Source organism: Gopherus flavomarginatus, chromosome 4 (assembly GCF_025201925.1).
Source record: "Gopherus flavomarginatus isolate rGopFla2 chromosome 4, rGopFla2.mat.asm, whole genome shotgun sequence".
Taxonomy (NCBI): Eukaryota; Metazoa; Chordata; order Testudines; family Testudinidae; genus Gopherus; species Gopherus flavomarginatus.
Genome location: NC_066620.1, coordinates 202686588 through 202704437, shown reverse-complemented (window position 1 = coordinate 202704437; position 17850 = coordinate 202686588). Strand labels below are relative to the sequence as shown.

General features: G+C 45.4%; 1 protein-coding gene across 2 annotated transcripts in view; it reads left to right on the top strand.

Moving 5' to 3' along the window:
- Positions 1-17850, top strand: part of LOC127049581 (mitochondrial uncoupling protein 4-like) — a 75678-nt gene that overhangs the window by 11954 nt on the left and 45874 nt on the right. For both annotated transcript variants that reach the window (XM_050950511.1, XM_050950512.1), the window contains exons 2-4: positions 6681-7390; positions 10261-10452; positions 14854-14938. In XM_050950511.1, the coding sequence (XP_050806468.1) occupies positions 7276-7390; positions 10261-10452; positions 14854-14938 (392 nt within the window). In that variant the 5' untranslated portion in view covers positions 6681-7275. The remainder of the gene's footprint in view (positions 1-6680; positions 7391-10260; positions 10453-14853; positions 14939-17850) is intronic.

Below are 17850 nucleotides of genomic sequence, written 5' to 3'. Positions count from 1 at the left end.
GATCATGAGTGCCGATGAAGCCCTCCTGCTCAGGCCTTAATGAACCATTGTTCCTCCATGTTACACATTTTGTGTAACCTAGTGTAACCTAATGTACTAATAGCTGCAAAACTGTAGTGTTAGCAGTTAGTTTTCGGTTGTAACAGCCAGTTCTCGGTTGTAACAGCCAGTTCTCGGTTGTAACAGCCAGTTCTCTGCTGTAACACATTGAAGCTAGGCTAAAGCACGCTCAAGGCCATTTTAAGATACTGTATACATGTCTCAGCAGCGGAGAGGGGGGAGAAAGGGGGAAGACAAAAGATTGAATGAGAAAAGATACTGCAGCTGGATGAGAAAGGAGTGGGGAGTGAGAGATCAGCTAGTCAGCAAGAAAAAGTTTTGTAGTAAACAACTGGGATATAAAAGGAAGAAACTGCTTGTTTTAGGGGTGCAGGATTTGAGATTGTTATTTCTCCCTTGCACCTTATTTGGGCTCAAATAAACTTGTGTTTTGCTTCTCCACCCTGGTGTGTTCATTGGCGCTACGCATTCTGGGCAACGAACCGCTGTTGCTTGCCTCGGGCACCCTCTGTGTCGGCAACAACGGGAATAATAGCATTTCCGCACCTCACTGGGGCACTGTGAAGGTAAATGTATTAAAAATGGTGAGGTACTAAGATTCAGTGGTGATGGAGGCCATATAAGTATCATAAAGAAATAAGGTCAGAATGACAGGAGAGGAAGATGATTGTATCAAGCCCATTTTGGATAGACTAGACTGAGGAGTAGAGAGAGGGGGTTATAGCTATCAACATGAGAAATGAACAGGTATGTAGAATAAAAGGACAAACTTTAGATTCATAGATTTTTTTAAGGCTGGAAGGAACTATTAGATCATCTAATCTGATTTTCTGTATGTTACAGGCCATAAAATTTCACCGTTACCTGTTCTGTGCCTTACATTTAGAGATGTTGATGTTGACGTTGACAGCAGGGAGTATAAATTAGATAAGAATTTTGCACTATATGTTTATCACTCCGAGGTGCTTTGGGTTGAGGAGTTTAGTTTTTTTGTCTGTACAGAAGAAAGAAAAGTGTCCTTTAGCAGATCTCAGCAAACAAGTGGTCAAATTAACTTTAATGGGATTGTTATTCAGGTAAGTGGATGCATCTTCAACAGGACAGCAGAGGAGAATCAAAATGAACTCTTACAAGTACATCAAAATTCTGTACAGAGAGCAACACTCGAGGCGAAGAATAATGATTACACTCTACAATAAAACATTGCAAAACACATCACAGCATCCCTTTGAGACAACTAACCTTTTGCTAGTTTCGTTTGGCATTGCAATTGGATTCAGCTCTCTCTGAAGTCATTTACAAACTCCCAGTGAATTCTGTGGGTGAAGGATTGGGCCAGAGTTTTTAAAACAAATTCCTTTAGTGTATACCCCTTGAGCAGCAGAAATGTAATATTCACATTACGGCTTTTAGCACATTTTTGACCTATGTAAAGCAAGGGGCTTTGCAGAACGTACAGGTGATACAATCTCTGCCCTGAAGCCACCATGGTAGCAAACTCTTATGCATATGAGTAACTTTACATGTGTGAGTAGATCCATTGTGTTCAGTGTGCAAAGCTCCTAATACACCACTATGTCGATATAACGCCACCCGATATAACACGCAGTAACGTAGTGCTCTGCGGGGGTGGGCTGCGCACTCCATTGGATCAAAGCAAGTTTGATATAACACAGTTTCACCTATAACACGATAAGATTTTTTGGCTCCCAAGAACAGTGTTATATCAGGTTAGAGGTGTATGTGTAAGTGCATGCAGGAACTGGGTGTAAGGGCAAACCGCCAACTTTTGTGCTTTCTCCAACACTGCCCCTCACCCTTGGGAGAAGCTCACTGTAAATATCCGTAAAACTTACTCATTGTCCTCCTTCAAAACCCCTTTAACTCTCCTTGATCAAGATCCCTACTAAAAATTGGCGGTGGTTAGGCTGCTGGAGTGCTGAGACGACAGCCTATCGTGCTGGCAGTACTGTCTCATTTGTTTCCTTGTACTCCCCATCTGTCTGCATCCATCTGTTGTCTCTACTTTATATTTAGATTGTAAGCTCTTCAGGACAGGGACTGTCTTTTTGCTCTGTGTGTGTACAGCACCTAGCACAATGGAGTCCTGGTCCATAACTAGGTTCCTAGGCTGGTTGGCTTGGCTACGATAAATACAAATTATAAATAATAATACAATTATTATTCTCCCACTTTGATTCTAACATCTTATCCACCCATGTAATTCCAGTGATACGAAATACAGGTTCTTCTTAAGTAAGGGGTGTAGAAGGAAGCTGGTAAGAGCCACACCCTAATGTCCTCAGAATGTTTTATTTAATTAAAGGCACGTAATCGCAAAGGGATGGATTCTCCACAGTGTTTCTATGGCAGGAAAGGTTACAAAGCAAGGAGAACTCATCTGGGGGCATAGAAGGGGAGAAACAGTTCCATGACATGTCCCCTTTCTGGGTCCCTTGTATCATTTCTGCAAGGCGGGTCTGCCCAGTTTTGGAGGCAGGAAGGGGTGTCAGTGGAACTAGAGATCTTATGCTTTCTGTAGCATGCTTACTTCCTGGGAAGCAGCTTGGTGAAGTACAAGGATGTGGTTGTGAGAGTCAGAGCCCTGAGTTGTTTTCCTGGTTCTGCTGCTGACTTATTGTGTCACCTTGGGCAATTCACTCACCTGCTCTGCCTCAGTTTCCCCATCTTTAAAATACAAATAGTAATACTTATACTTCTGTGTAAAGTACTTTCAGATCTATGGTTGTAAAGGGCAAAGTATGGCTGTTTATTGTTTTGCATATCTCCATTATAGAATTTGGTCCAATAGTGTTGCCAGCTCTTGTTAGTTTTTTCATGAGCCTCGCAATTTTGGGTCGTTTTATTGAAGCCCCAGCTCCTGGAGTGGGGCACCATTTAGGGAGGGAAGCAGGGACCTGGCCCCTCCCCCGAGTTTCATACCACATTATAATTTTACAAACAGGGTGGTGCAAGGGGAGATTTGCGGGGACTATAGCCACCCCAAAATTTGTCTCAGCCCAACCTGTAGCATCCCTCACAGAGCTGGTTGCCCAGTCAGCAGCCACCATGCTCCACTGCCCAGCTTCCGCCACCCTGCCAGTCTCCTCTTCTCTGGGAAGTTGATCCATGGCTGGTGCAGCATTGGAGTAGTTCGTCTGATGATAGAGATGGCCGCGCCCGAGTAAAAACAACAAGGAGTCCTGTGGCACCTTAAAGACTAACAGATTTATTTGGGCATAAGCTTTCGTAGGTAAAAAACCCACTTCAGATGCAAGGAGTGAAAATTACAGATGCAGGCAAAAATATATTGACACATGAAGAGAAGAGAGTTACCTCACAAGCAGAGAACCAGTGTTGACAGGGCCAATTTGATCAGGGTGGATGTAGTCCACTCCCAATAATTGATGAGGTGTCGTCAATTCCAAGAGATGCAAAGCTGTAATGAGCCAGTCCCTAGTCAACCCCAACTTATTCAACCTATTCAAGCCCAAATTAATGATGTTAAATTTGCAAATGAATTTTAGGATATGTCTACACTACCTGCCAGATCGATCCAGCGAGGGTCTATTTATCGCGTTTATGTCTAATCTAGACATGATAAATTGACCCCCCTGAGCACTCTCCCCTCAACTCCTGTACTCCAGTTCGGTGAGAGGCGCAGGCAGAGTCGATGGGGGAGCGTCAGCAGTCGACTCACTGCAGTGAAGACACCACAGTAAGTCAATCTAAGTACATCGACTTCAGCTACGTTATTCATGTAGCTACAGTTGCATAACTTAGATTGATTACCCCCCACCCCCCGCAGCGTAGACCAGGCCTTAATTCTGCAGTTTCTCTTTGAAGTCTGTTTCTGAAGTTTTTTTGTTCCAGTATGGCTAGTTTTAAATCTGTTATAGAATGTCGAGAAAGACTGAAGAGTTCTCCTACTGGCTTTTGTATGTTACCATTCCTGATGTCTGATTTATGTCCATTTATTCTTTTACGTAAAGACTGTCCGGTTTGGCCAATGTACATGGCAGAGGGGCATTGCTGGCACGTGATGGCATATGTAACATTAGTAGATGTGCAGGTGAATGAGTCCTTGATAGTGTGGCTGATGTGGTTGGGTCCTCTGATGGTGTTACTAGAGTAGATATGGGGACATATCGTGCCCAAGTGGGTCTCCACCGGGCTGGGGAGGTGGGGACAGGACACTTGTCTGTGCAGGTGCCTCTGGCTCAGGAGTGGGAGCTGCTGCTGCTGCTGTACTGAACAAGTGTTCAGACTCGTGTGTGCTTGGCTTAAAGAGACAGTGTGCTGACACAATCATTCAGCATAGACAATCTCACACACACACTCCCCCCAACACACACCTTCAGTCTCCCACACACTCTCCCTAATACACACACAATCAAATAATCATATCCTTTCAGAATGTAAATTTAGCTTGTACTCACCTTAGCAATGCCTGTTTTTTTTTAAAAAAAAATGCTGAACACTGTGCAAATGAAGGTTGCTTATTTTCAAATTATATTTTAATTATATCTGTAAAATAACTTAAAATTAATATGAAAATAAATGCAGTTTCAAGTCTGATACTAATAGTAATTATGAATTTAAATATTAGAGTCACATATATGATTGTGTTCAGTAAACAGAAATGCCAGAATAACACTGGTCTACAATTTTTGAGAAGTCGTCTGCTTCAGAGATAAAATGTGCTATTTATTATGTATTTTGATGTGCTGAATTCAAATATGACAATTAAAACAACTGATTGGCTACTGTTTCTAAGATATTTACGTTTTTGCATTTTATGTCTATGTATATTTTGTAGATAGTAGAGTTTTAATCATAAATTGTAAACCTAGGTCTTTTCATGTGTTTATGGTTGCTTTACATGATATTTCACCTGTCCTGTTTATGTACCACTTTAAAAATCAGCAAAAGGGTTATATAAATAAAATTTATTATGAAACAAAAGGCAAAAAACTATGATGTACATAGTTTAGTCCTATTCAGTGTCTACTCGACGCTTCTTGGCTTGTCTCTTGTATTCATCAAATGGAGCATCTCTTGTCACTGTCCAGCAATAGTCTGCAAGCATTGACGGGCTCCATTTGCCCTGATAGCCTGCCAGGAGATTCCACTGCTGTAGTCTGGAGCCCAACAGCTCTGCCTTACTCTCGGATAGTTCCAAATCCCTGACAAGGTCATTCAGTTCATCTTGTGTTATGAGGTGTGGTTCAGAGGAGGAGGATGGGAGAAAATGTGGGTCCTGTGACATTGATGGTTCAGGACCAGAAGTTTCATCCCTCTTCCTCATGTGACTCAAGTGAGAATGATTCTGGTGCATCAGGAACCGGCAGTCCTTCTCCGTGGGGTACTGGGCGTATAGCTGATGGAATGTTTGGATAATGCACAGTCCACTTTTTCTTCTTTGACACACCTTTCCCAACTGGAGGCACCATGCAGAAGTAACAATTGCTGGTATGATATGTTGGCTCTCTCCAAATCATTGGCACTGCAAAAGGCATAGATTTCCTTTTCCTGTTCAACTACTGGCGAAGATTTGTTGCACAAGTGTTGCAGCATATGTGTGGGGCCCACCTCTTGTCCTGATCTCCAATTTTGCAGCCAAAATAAAGGTGATAGGCTTTCTTAACCATAGTGGTTATACTGCGCTTTTGTGATGCAAAAGTCACTTCACTACAAACATAGCAGAAGTTATCTGCACTGTTCACACAAGTATGAGGCATCTCTGCTCACTTTGGCTAAACAGAAATGTGTCCCTTTGCAAAATCAAACACTGACAAATAAGAGAGCACAACACTGTATGACTTCTAGAGCTGATATAGGGCAATTTGTTCAGCAGAGTGATGTAAGCTTCGTTGTGCTTGCATCATCCATGACGTCTAGGAATAACATGATGCAATTCATATCATGTATGACGCAATACCAGCTTCAGATTGCATCATTCATTGTTTTGCCTAAAAAGCAAGTACTGTCCAAACCCAGTCACAGATTTATTCATAGATCCAGTCAAAGATGTATTTTAGTCATTTCTGGTTTAAATTGAGATCCCTTCCCTTTATAACTCACTTATCCTCCGCCATTCCCAAGTCAAGGGTCATATATCCTGACCCAATAGCATATCTAGAAAACTAGAGCCAATCAACAATTTTAAGCATCATTTTCGTTCTCAGTGACCCAGAATTAGTAAAGTTGGACTACATTTATTTCAGAAGCATTTTGGCTGTAGAGCAGTGTAATTAAACAAATAAATTCCCATTCTTAATATGGCGGGGAGGAACTTAATCGTGCACGTTAAAATTAAGTAAATATGTTTTTAGTGGAGTGAAAAAACAATTGACTAAAACAGAGTGGATAACGGCAGTAACACAGAGTGTGTCAGAGAAAGTAAGCAAATATTAGGCAAATTTTATTTATTTTTATTTATCTCTACTAAAGATGGTGTACAAAGTATCAAACTTGTGTTTCTGATATCTGTGCTAAGGCTCCAAAATGGATACCTCAATGCGTGGGTTTGGAAATATCTTGTATTATCGCCTGATTGTTCTAAATTTACATATAAACAAAATATGGCTTTAATTGGTGTTTTTTCTTTCTTTATATAGGAATTAGATACAGTGTTCCCATCAGTTAATTTCTAACTTATCTGCAAAACAAAACCACCACACCTAGAGCTTTCAGGTGCCTAAGTAGCCTCTGAAATTACAGTTAAAATCTGAAATGGCACCCCTGTCCTGGAGTCCTGACTATGTGAGAATCTTAGCTTTCAGTTAGAAAAAATTTTTTTTCTAGCTCTTATGATTGCAGAGCAAAGTTTGAAAACATGAACTTTAACCACTCAAATAGCTAAAGGCAACTATAATCTTTTAAAAGTCTCACTATGTGTAAACCAATCTCATGACTTTGGGGACCGGACTAATAATTTTTGAATATCAGCGACTGGCAATAAATAACGGCTTAAAAACCAACTTTCGCTACCGCATGTGTGAGAGAGATTGGATGAAAGACTACATTTCCCAGAACCCTCTCTAGGACTTGGTTATGTCACTGAGCAGAGACTTTGGAGCCTACTTATCGGGAGAGGGTGTGGAGTGAGTGCTCCCTGGTGCTACTGGAACTTCAGGAAAATGACCTCAAGAGAGGTCACTGACTTTTAATTCTTTCCAGATTCTTTTGGGTGGGTGGGTGAGTGCGCCTGTGATGTTACATGCTGAATGCTATTCCCAGGAGGAGAGAAGTTTGCCTTTCCCCGAGAGATGGCCCCGAGCCAGCAAGTTCCTGCTGTCAGCCTGTGCAGCGGCTGTTGCAGAACTAGGTACCAGCCACTTTGATTTTATTAGAGGGAAGGGAGTCGTGATTGACTGGGGTGGGGGTGGGGGGGGGTAGGGAAAATGCTCAGCCCCATTCCCTCAGCTCTCTGTTCACTGCTGCTTTAACATTCAACAACTTCCTAGCGCAAGGAACTTGTTACACTGGTGTCTCCTCTTTATACTTTTCTATGTAGTGCAGCTTACAAAATATATTACATCACATGCAGGGGTGAAAGTAACTTAAAGGACTTACCAATATGCTGGAGTCCTGACCACGAGTGTGGCCTCAACCAGAAGAGATGTAGCCTCACCTGGAAGAGGCATGGCCTTTAAATCAACCCAGGAGCCACCAGCTGCAGAGGTGGCTGGGAGCCCCAGGGCTCAGGGGTGATTTAAGGGGCCCGGGGCTCCAGCCACCACTACAGCAGTGGAGCTCCAGGCCCTTTAAATTGCCAATGGAGCCCTGATGCTGCCACCCCAGGGCTCCGGCAGCGGGGTTCAGGCAGCGCTTTAAAGGGCCAGGGGCTCCAGGTGCTGCGGGGAGCCCTGGCCCTTTAAATCACCACCAGAGCCCTGCTGCCGCTACCGCAGGGCTTGGGTGGGTGGGCTTGGGTGGTGCTTTAAAGGGCCCAGGGCTCCCCACAGCAGGAGGTGTCCTGGGCCCTTTAAAGTGCCACCTGAGTCCCACTGCTGGAGCCCCAGGATAGTGGCGGCAGGGCTCCGGCAATGATTTAAAGGTCCCGGGGCTCCCTGCAGTGTTGGAGCCCTGGGCCCTCTAAATCACTGCTGAAGCCCTGCTGCCACTACCTGGGGTTTGGGAGGAGATTTAAAGGGCCGGGGCTCTGGCTGCTGTAGGAAGCTGGTCTGGAAGTACTGGGTGATCACATAGTTTCTCTGGGTCTGCTGCTTTGCAAACTTGGTATTGCTCTGCGGTAGGTATTTCAGATCTAGGGCTTCTCTACACTGGCAATTTACAGCGGTGCAACTTTCTTGCTTGGGGGTGTGAAAAAACACCCCCGAGTGCAGCAAGTTTCAGCACTGTAAAGTGCCAGTGTAGACACTGCACCAGTGCTGGGAGCCATGCCCCTCGTGGAGGTGAGGTTTTTTTATAGTGCTGGGAGAGCAACACTTTAGCGTTGCCAATGTAGACTAGCCCCAAATTCTTTGCTGTTGAGAACAGTGGGATGCAGTAGTGAATCAGGACAAGTTCTGAGTGATTTAAATGTGCAACGTACTCTTATTTCTGATAGAACACCAAAAAGGCGGAATAATCAGTTGAAGTTGACTGTATGAGTAATTTGCCTTCTACAATTAGTTTAGAGTAGCGTTCCCCCTTCTCTCCAAAAAGAGATCTAATCTAGTTGGGAAGCTGATGTTTCTAATTACAGTTGAGCTGTCTTTAGAGATAGCAGATATTTAAGGAAGAGGGAATGCCTATGCAATGCTGCACTGTGATAAATAATTTGATATTTTGTAATATCTGTGTAGTGTAAACTATTAATTTGTACATGCAAACTTGGTGCAATGTTCTAGTGATTTAAGGGTTCTTTATTGTTTAAAGATATCCAATACAAGAAATAATAATAAGATTATACTGTGACTTTACCGGCATCTCTAAGTATTATTATTAGTTTTGTTCATTATTTGTATTACTGTAGTGCCTAGGAGCCCGAGTCACGGGCCAGAACTCCATTGTGCTAGGCTCTGTACAAACACAGAACCAAGAGATAGTCTGTACTCCACAGACGTTACAATATAGTATAAAACAAGAGACAACCGATGGATACAGGCAGCCTGGGAAATATAAGGCAGTGTTGGTTAGCACAAGAGGCGGTGCTCTCAGCACACCAGCAGCCTAGCTGTTGTCAAGTTTATTTTTATGTAAGGGCAGTGTGTAACTGCATTGCCCCAGAAGCAGCACAGGGAATGGACTAAGGGACACTTTCTTCTCTGGTTCTGCTTTGTTCCAATGGGGAAAAGTAATCTTCTATTAATCCACGCCAGGGGTCGGCAACCTCTGGCATGTGGCTCGCCAGGGCAAGCACCCTGGCGGGCCGGGCTGGTTTGTTTACCTGCTGCATCCGCAGGTTTGGCTGATCACGGCTTCCACTGGCCACAGTTCGCCGCTCCAGGCCAATAGGGGCTATGGAAAGCGGTGCGGGCTAATGGATGTGCTGGCCGCAACTTCTTGCAGCCCCCATTGGCCTGGAGTGGTGAACCGCAGCCAGTGGAAGCTGCGATCGGCCGAACGTGAGGATGCGGCAGGTAAACAAACTGGCCTGGCCCACCAGGGTGCTTACCCTGGTGAGCTGCGTGCCAGAGGTTGCCGACCCCTGATCCACGCCAATAGAATATTGCTTCCCCCTCTGCTCAAAGCAGCTCCCCCACTTTGTGGGATGGAGCAGTCAAACATCTGCCCATTTTATGCTCCCCTGCATAGGGATGAGGAGATTACTGACTCTGCAAAGTGTGCTTTCCCTCTGGAAATTCAGAGTGGCCACTTGAGAATGAGGTGCACTGCATTGTGCACACCAAAGTCTTGGTCACAGAGTATGTAAAAGGGTGGAAGTAACTGAGAAGGATTTAACGTGCTCCAGCATCTTCCAGAAACTCCAAATGCTTCTCCAAAGAAACTTCAAAAGTGGGACAGGTGGTAAGCATTGGATTTGGAATGACAAGAACTTGGGATAGAATGAAAGGCGATTGATATATTTTTGCTATCTTGTCAAAAGGCACCATGAATAAGGACTCAGTCAGGATGAGCGCCTGCTAACAGTGCTTGCGGCAAATCAAATGCTGCCAGCCTGTGTTTCGCAACATTGTGTTCTGCAGGATGTGGCCTGGTTCAGCTGTGTTCGCTGTTATTTTCTGCTAGTAACCTTTCCCCTGGATCTCACGAAAACGCGACTACAGATCCAAGGTGAAGCTGCTGTTCGTCGGTATGGAGCTGCTGCCAGAAGAGCTGTACCCTACCGTGGCATGCTACGTACTGCAGCAGGGATTGTTCAGGAGGAAGGCTTACTAAAACTCTGGCAAGGAGCAACACCTGCTGTCTACAGACACATAGGTGATTATCTTTTCCCATAGCAATGAGTCAGAATGCTATATGCCAGTGATTTTCAAACTTTTTTTCTGGTGACCCAGCTGAAGAAAACTGTTGATTCCCACGACCCAATTGAGCTGGGGATGAGGGGTCTGAGGTGTGGGAGGGGCTCAGGGCTAGGGCAGAGGGTTGGGGTGCAGGGCTGAGGACTGCAGGGTAGGGTGTAGGAGGGGGTCATGGCTCTTGGCTGGGATGGCAGGCTCTGGGGTGGAGACGGGGATGAGGGGTTTGGGGTGCAGGAGGGGGCTCTGGGTTTGGGGGGGACTCAGGGCTGGTGCAGAGGACCCGCGGACCACACAGCACCCTGGAAGTGGCCAGCAGCAGGTCCAGTTCCTAGGCAGAGGCGTGCAAGCAGCTCCATGCAGCTCTCACCTGCAGGCACGGCCCCTGGGAGTGCAGAGTTGGTGCTCAGGGTGGGGACAGTCTGCAGAGCTCCGTGGCCCCCCTACCTAGGAGCCAGACCTGCTGCTGGCTGCTTCCAGGGCACAGCGCGGCGTTGGAACAGGTAGAAACTTGCCTGCCTAGCCAGGCAGCACCACCGACAGGACTTTTAATGGCCCTGTCGGCGGTGCTGACCAGAGCCACTGCAACCCAGTGCCTTACATTCTGCAACCCAGTACTGGGTTGTGACCCGCAGTTTGAAAACCACTGCTGTGTGCTATATCCCACAGCTATGCTGTCTTGTGTCATAATCCTGCCATGTCTATTTATAACCCTTCAGGCAAGTGCCAATGGCAGCACAAGGGCTCATTCATTGTGCCTCGAGGTCCTCTTAAACTGTGGCTTGAGCCATCACCCAGAGCCGTATTCTGACTTCTGGCTCTGAGAAGTTAAAGTTAAACTTCGCCAGTTACCTTTGCAGGTTGTTGTTTCCCACTCACAGGCACTCAGCATCCTTGGGATCCTGGAGCCACTGGTTCCTTTTATTTGGCAGGGGGAAAGAAAAAAGTCCTAAAGCATGATCACTGCACATATATTTACATGCAACACAACAACCCAAACCCCGTTAGTATGTCAGTTGTTCAGTCAACCCTGCAGACAGTAACTGGCCAGCTTACTGAGGACCCTTAATCGCACAACAGTTCTCACCCACCTGAAACCCCACTCCCAGCTCTAATTAGGGCTTGTCTGAGGGCTTGTCTACACTGGCACTTTACAGTGTTGCAACTTTCTTGCTCAGGGGTGTGAAAAAACACTGCCATGAGCGCTGCAGGTTTCAGCGCTGTAAAGTGCCAGTTTAGACAGTGCACCAGCGCTGGGAGCTGTTCCTCACTTGGAGGTGGGTTTTTTATAGTGCTGGGAGAGCTAAATTAAATTAGGTATATCTCCATTAATTTAATTTAGCTCCTAGAGCTGGAAGGGACCCCAAAAGGTCATCGAGTCCAGCCTCCTGCCTTCACTAGCAGGACCAAGTACTGATTTTGCCCCAGATCCCTAAGTGGCCCTCTCAAGGGCTGAACTCACAACCCTGGGTTTAGCAGGGTTGTGAGAACTCCACTCTAAAGACCAGGAGCTTTATGCCAGCAAGCACTACTCTGTCTCAGGGTCTAGTGTTCCTCTCCATTTCCTACCTGGAGATTCCAAACCCTGTGCAGAGTGATTCTGTAGGACTGAACTGATGGCAGTGGCAACGGCGATGAAGCCACACTGTAAGGCCCGACTAGACCAGCTGTGGCAAGGGTACCAGAACTGACTTCACAGGAACACCTCACCAAGACCATCTGTGACGGGTCTGCAGAACTGACTTCACAGTGAGGCCCAATTGGACAAACTGTGGTGGGGATGCAGAACTGACTTCATGGCAAGACCCAACCAGAGCAGTCATGTTAGGCAGGCCATTCATCCAGTTTTAGGTCAGACAGCCCTGTTTTTAAATTGTCTGTCCCCTACCCTGTACTGAGACAACACAGGATGTTGTTTTGTCTGGTTTCGTGACTAGGGGATGCCATTTTGAAGAGCACACTGCCCCACCCCTGCCTACGTGACCTAACATGCACAATGCATGCCAGTCATTCTGCTGAGGGTGGAGATATGCAGGCAGGGGAACGTCCCATCTTCTGGGGTTGTGTAAGTGGCATTCTTGGCACTCATTCAGGGCACATCTTCACTAGCAACATTAAAGCACTGCTTTAAACAGGGCTGTCTGACCTAAAACTGGATGACTGGCCTGCCTAACATGACTGCTCTAGTTGGGTCTTGCCATGAAGTCAGTTCTGCATCCCCACCACAGTTTGTCCAATTGGGCCTCACTGTGAAGTCAGTTCTGCAGACCCGTCACAGATGGTCTTGGTGAGGTGTTCCTGTGAAGTCAGTTCTGGTACCCTTGCCACAGCTGGTCTAGTCGGGCCTTACAGTGTGGCTTCATCGCCGTTGCTACTGCCATCAGTTCAGTCCTACAGAATCACTCTGCACAGGGTTTGGAATCTCCAGGTAGGGAATGGAGAGGAACACTAGACCCTGAGACAGAATCGTGCTTGCTGGCATAAAGCTCCTGGTCTTTAGAGTGGAGTTCTCCCAACTCTACCTTGCTGAACTTGAATGCATTCCCTAATCAGACTGTACAACTTGTAATGTTTTACAATGTGTTATCATTTATGCAATCAAAATATAAACTAGTTCCAATGCAGTATGTAGAACTGAGTAAACAACATTATAATTAAGGCTAAGATTTAGTCACAGGTAATTAGTAAGGGTCATAGACAGATCACGGGCAATAAACAAAAATTCACGGCCCGTGACCTACCCATGACTTGTACTATAGATACCCCTGACTAAATCTTAGGTGCGCCTGGGGCTCCACTGCTGCTCAGAGGCGGGGAGGATTCTGGGGCAGGGCCGGCTTTAGGCCTATTCCACCAATTCCTCCGAAGCAGGCCCCACGTCTAAGAGGGCCCCGTGCCTAGTGAGAATCCCTTCCCTGGCTAGAGGCACCTTTTTAACTTTTACTCACCTGGCGGCGCTCCGGGTCTTCAGCAGCACTTCAGTGGCGGGTCCTTCACTTGCTCTGGGTCTTCGGCGGCACTTCGGCGGTGGGTCCTTCAGTGCTGCTGAAGACCTGGAGTGAGTGAAGGACCTGCCGCCGAAGTGCCGTCAAAAACTTGGAGCACCACCCAGTAAGTACAAGCTCCACGTGTTTTTTTATGTGTTTTTTTTTTAAGTCATCCCTGGCGGGGCTTCATCGAAACTGTTCGAATTGGGCCCTGCACCTCCTAAAGCCGGTCCTGCTCTGGGGCACCACTGCTGCTCAGGGGCTCCGCTGCTGCTCCAGAGGGGAGGCAGCTCAGGGTGCTGCTGCTGCTTCGGGGCAGCGCCCAGGACTGCTGCTCCTCTGGTGGCCCCTGGGGCCAGCTGCCTGAGGCCGCCTGAGCAGCAGCCGGTGCAGTTGGCCCCAGGGGTCAGCCGTACCAGCTGCTGCAGGAGTCATGGAAGTCCTGGAGAGTCATGGAATCCAGGATCTCCATGACAGACTCAGAGCCTTAATTATAGCCTGTAGAGGGACCCAAGTGCTCCATTTCCGAGCCTTTTTGCTGTTACTTACATCCTTGCCTGAGTTGGAATGTGCAGTCAAATCATACAATCAAACATTTTCAATTGAACCCCCTATTTTTCCATTGAGGTCCAGGACTCAAAGGGCTTGTCTACATGGGGACATCCAAGAAAATCAATCCAAATTAACTAAAGGCTGGAATTTGAAGTGGATAGTTATACAGCACTTTTCATCAGTAGGTCTCAAAGTGCTTCACAAAGGAGGTCAGTATCATTACCCTCAATTTACAGAAGGGAAGTGACTTCTCCAAGGTCACCCAGCAGGTCCATGGCAGGGCCAGGACTTCAAACCATGCAATCCGAACTGCAGTCTAGTGCCCCATCCATTATACCACATTCCCTTCTCATTAGCAGGAAGAGGTTCTCAGAGATAGCTGGTTTGTATTTTTTTTAATTGCAAATCCACTGTAAGCAGCAAATCTTAAAGGGATTGCACCTGTGGGAGGGAACGCACATAGAGGATTCATTAATGGCTAGTTTGCTGGAAAGGAAACAAATCTCACAGATTGGTGGTGAGATGGCCAGTGAAGTAAAGTGTCTTAAAGTGCTGAGACACCTCATATCTGTGACAAGAAATACCACTTAGCAAAAGAGATTCCGTTACACTAATAAGTTCATGGCTAGGGCAAATATTTCACTCAGCCTCTTCTTCCTTCCCTTTTGGATTATTTATTACTACAGTAGCAACCAAATGCCTCAGTCAAGACCAACGGTCCTATTGTGGTAGGTGTTTTACAATTAATCTCTTGGTTTTCTATTATAGTACAAACAAAAGAGAGGGCTGCTCTAAAAATTCTCTTGTGGTTTTGTTTTCTGTAGTATACTCCGGAGTGCGGATGGTTACATATGAGCACATTCGTGACTCTGTGCTTGGCAGAGCTGAAGACAAGAGCTTTCCTCTTTGGTAATTCTGTATATATGTGCTACTGCTTACTGTTGGGGTTGTCGTTGTTACAGCAGTTCTGTAGGCCCTGGAAAAATGTCTCTCACAGCTTGTCTACACAAGAAAGCTGCACTGGTTTAACTAAGGTGTGAATTTAAGTTGATTTAATAAATCCAGTACAAACATCTGTGAGGAACTCTTATTTCAGTTGACGAGCAGCTTCCCTTGGTTTAAGTTGACTGGGAACAGGTTTGAGCAAAACTGCAATAGGAGTGTCCACATAGGGGTTTCCACTGGTTTGACCAAATTAGTTTAAAAACCTGTGCAACTTTCCTGTGTAGACTAGGGCCTGGAGTGAAATTCATTCGTATGCAATTGGCCAACACAAGGCCTATGCAACGTGTAAGGTACTATTCGATCTCTACTTTGAAGATTTAAGTGGTACATAGTCCTTGCATTGGTTGTTTGTACAGAGTGAATTTCACCCTAAATCAATAACTTGCAAGTCAGTAATTTGCAATGAATCTCTCTGTTATTAAAGAGAGTTGGCAATTTTATTATTGAGACATTATTGAGGGCACAAGAGAAAACTATCCCACTGCATAGGAAAGATAGGAAGTATGGCAAGAGACAGCCCTGGCTTAAGCAAGAGATCTTCAAGGATCTGAAACTCCAAAAAGAGTCCCACAAAAAGTGGAAACTAGGTCATATTACAGAGGATGAATAGAAACAAACAACACAAGCATGTAGAGACAAAATAAGAAAGGCCAAGGCACAAAATGAGATTAAACTAGCTAGAGACATAAATAACAATAACATTCTACACATACATTATGAGGAAGAGGAAGACCAAGGACAGGGTAGGCCTGTTATTCAATGGTGGGGAGCAAGGGGAAACAATAACAGAAAATGTGGAAATGGCAGAAGTGCTGAATGACCCCCAGATCCTCTACTTCAGTACTACTGCACAGCCAGTTATTCCCTATTTTTAGTTGTGGTTTTTGATTTTTCCTTCCTAAGTGAAGTACTTTGAACGTGTCTTTATTAAATTTCATGTGGTTTAATTCAGACTAATTCTCCTATTTGTCAAGGTCATTTTCAATTTTAAACCTGTCCTCCAAAGTGCTTGCAATCCCTCCCACCTAGGTGTCATTGGCAAATTTTATAAGCATACTCGCTACTCGATTATCCAAGTAATTAATGAACATATTGAATAGTACTAGACTCAGGAAAAGACCCTGCAAGACACACCCACTTGGTGTGTCCTCACAAATTAAAGGCAAACCACTAATAACTACTCTTCAAGTAGTTCACATGCATCCGACGAAGTGGGTATTCACCCACGAAAGCTCATGCTCCAAAACGTCTGTTAGTCTATAAGGTGCCACAGGATTCTTTGCTGCTTTTACAGATCCAAATTAACACGGCTACCCCTCTGATACTCTTCAAGTACTATCTTCTGAACAGTTGTGCACCTACCTTATAGTAATTCCACCTAGACCAGTGCTTCTCAAAGTCGGGCCGCCGCTTTTTCAGGGAAAACCCCTGGCAGTTCAGGCCGGTTTGTTTACCTGCCGCGTCTGCAGGTTCGGCTGATTGCGGCTCCCACTGGCCATGGTTCGCCGTCCCAGGCCAGTGGGGACAGTGGGAAGCAGCGCAGGCTGAGGGATGTACTGGCCACTCTTCCCACAGCCCCCATTGGCCTGGGACGGCGAACCACGGCCAGTGGGAGCCGCGATTGGCCGAACCTGCAGATGTGGCAGGTAAACAAACCGGCCCGGACTGCCAGGGGCTTTCCCTATCCATGACTTTTGCTAAAAAGATGCATGACAAAATGGGGAGCTGCAGAGTTTTCAGCTCTCCTTCCCCACTAAGTAGACAACCTACACTTTCCTGTGTCTTTCTCTTGCTCCTAGTGTATTTAAATAAGCTCCTCCTATTGCCTTTTATGTCCCTTGCCAGGTACAACTCATTTTGTGCCTTAGCCTTTTTGATTTTGTGTCTACATATTTGTAGTGTTCTTTTGTACTTCTCCTTATCAGTTTGACCATCTTTCCACTTTTTGTAGGATTCCAGGTCACTAAAGAACTCCTGATGGAGCTGTATTGGCTTTTTACTATACTTCCTATCTTTTCTTTGCATCAGAATAGTTTGCAGTTGTTCCTTTAATATTGTCTCCTTGAGGAACTGCCAGCTGTCCTGAACTCCTTTTTCACTTAGATTGTCTTCCCATGGGACCTTAGTTACCAATTCTCTGCACTTATTATGCTTTTTTGAAGTCCATTGTCCTTATTCTGCTGTTGTCACTCCCTTCTTTCCTTAGAATTACAAAATCTGTCATTTCACTGTCACCCAAATTGCCTTTTACCTTCAGATTCACTACCAATCCCTCTGTGTTGGTCAGAATCAAGTCTAAAATGGCCATCTCCCCCGTTACTTCCTCCACTTACTGATACAGTTCAAGAACTTGTTGGAAATTGTGTATGTTACCATTATTACTTTTCCAACAGATGTCTTGGTAGTTAAAGTCCCCCATTACTACCAGGTTCAGTATTTTGGATATTTCTGTTGTTTTTAGAAATGCCTCGTTCACCTCCTCTTCCTGTTTGGGTGGTTGAAAGTAGGGACCTCCCCCCTCATGACATTACCCCTATTTTAATCCTTTTATCTTTATCCAGACTCTCAACTGGTCCGTTTCCCACCACCTTCTGGACCTCAGAACAAGTATATATCCTTTTTGCATAATGCCACCCTCCTCCCTTTTTTCCCTGCCTGTGCTTTCTGAACAAGCCACACCCCTCTATATCAATATTTTCCCCTACTCATTTCTTTCTTCTTGCTCCTTTGATCCTATTATAATTTTCCATGTCTCCCCCCACCCTAACATTTAACCCTCTGTTAAGGTCACCTTTTCTGGTGAAAGTAATTTAGAT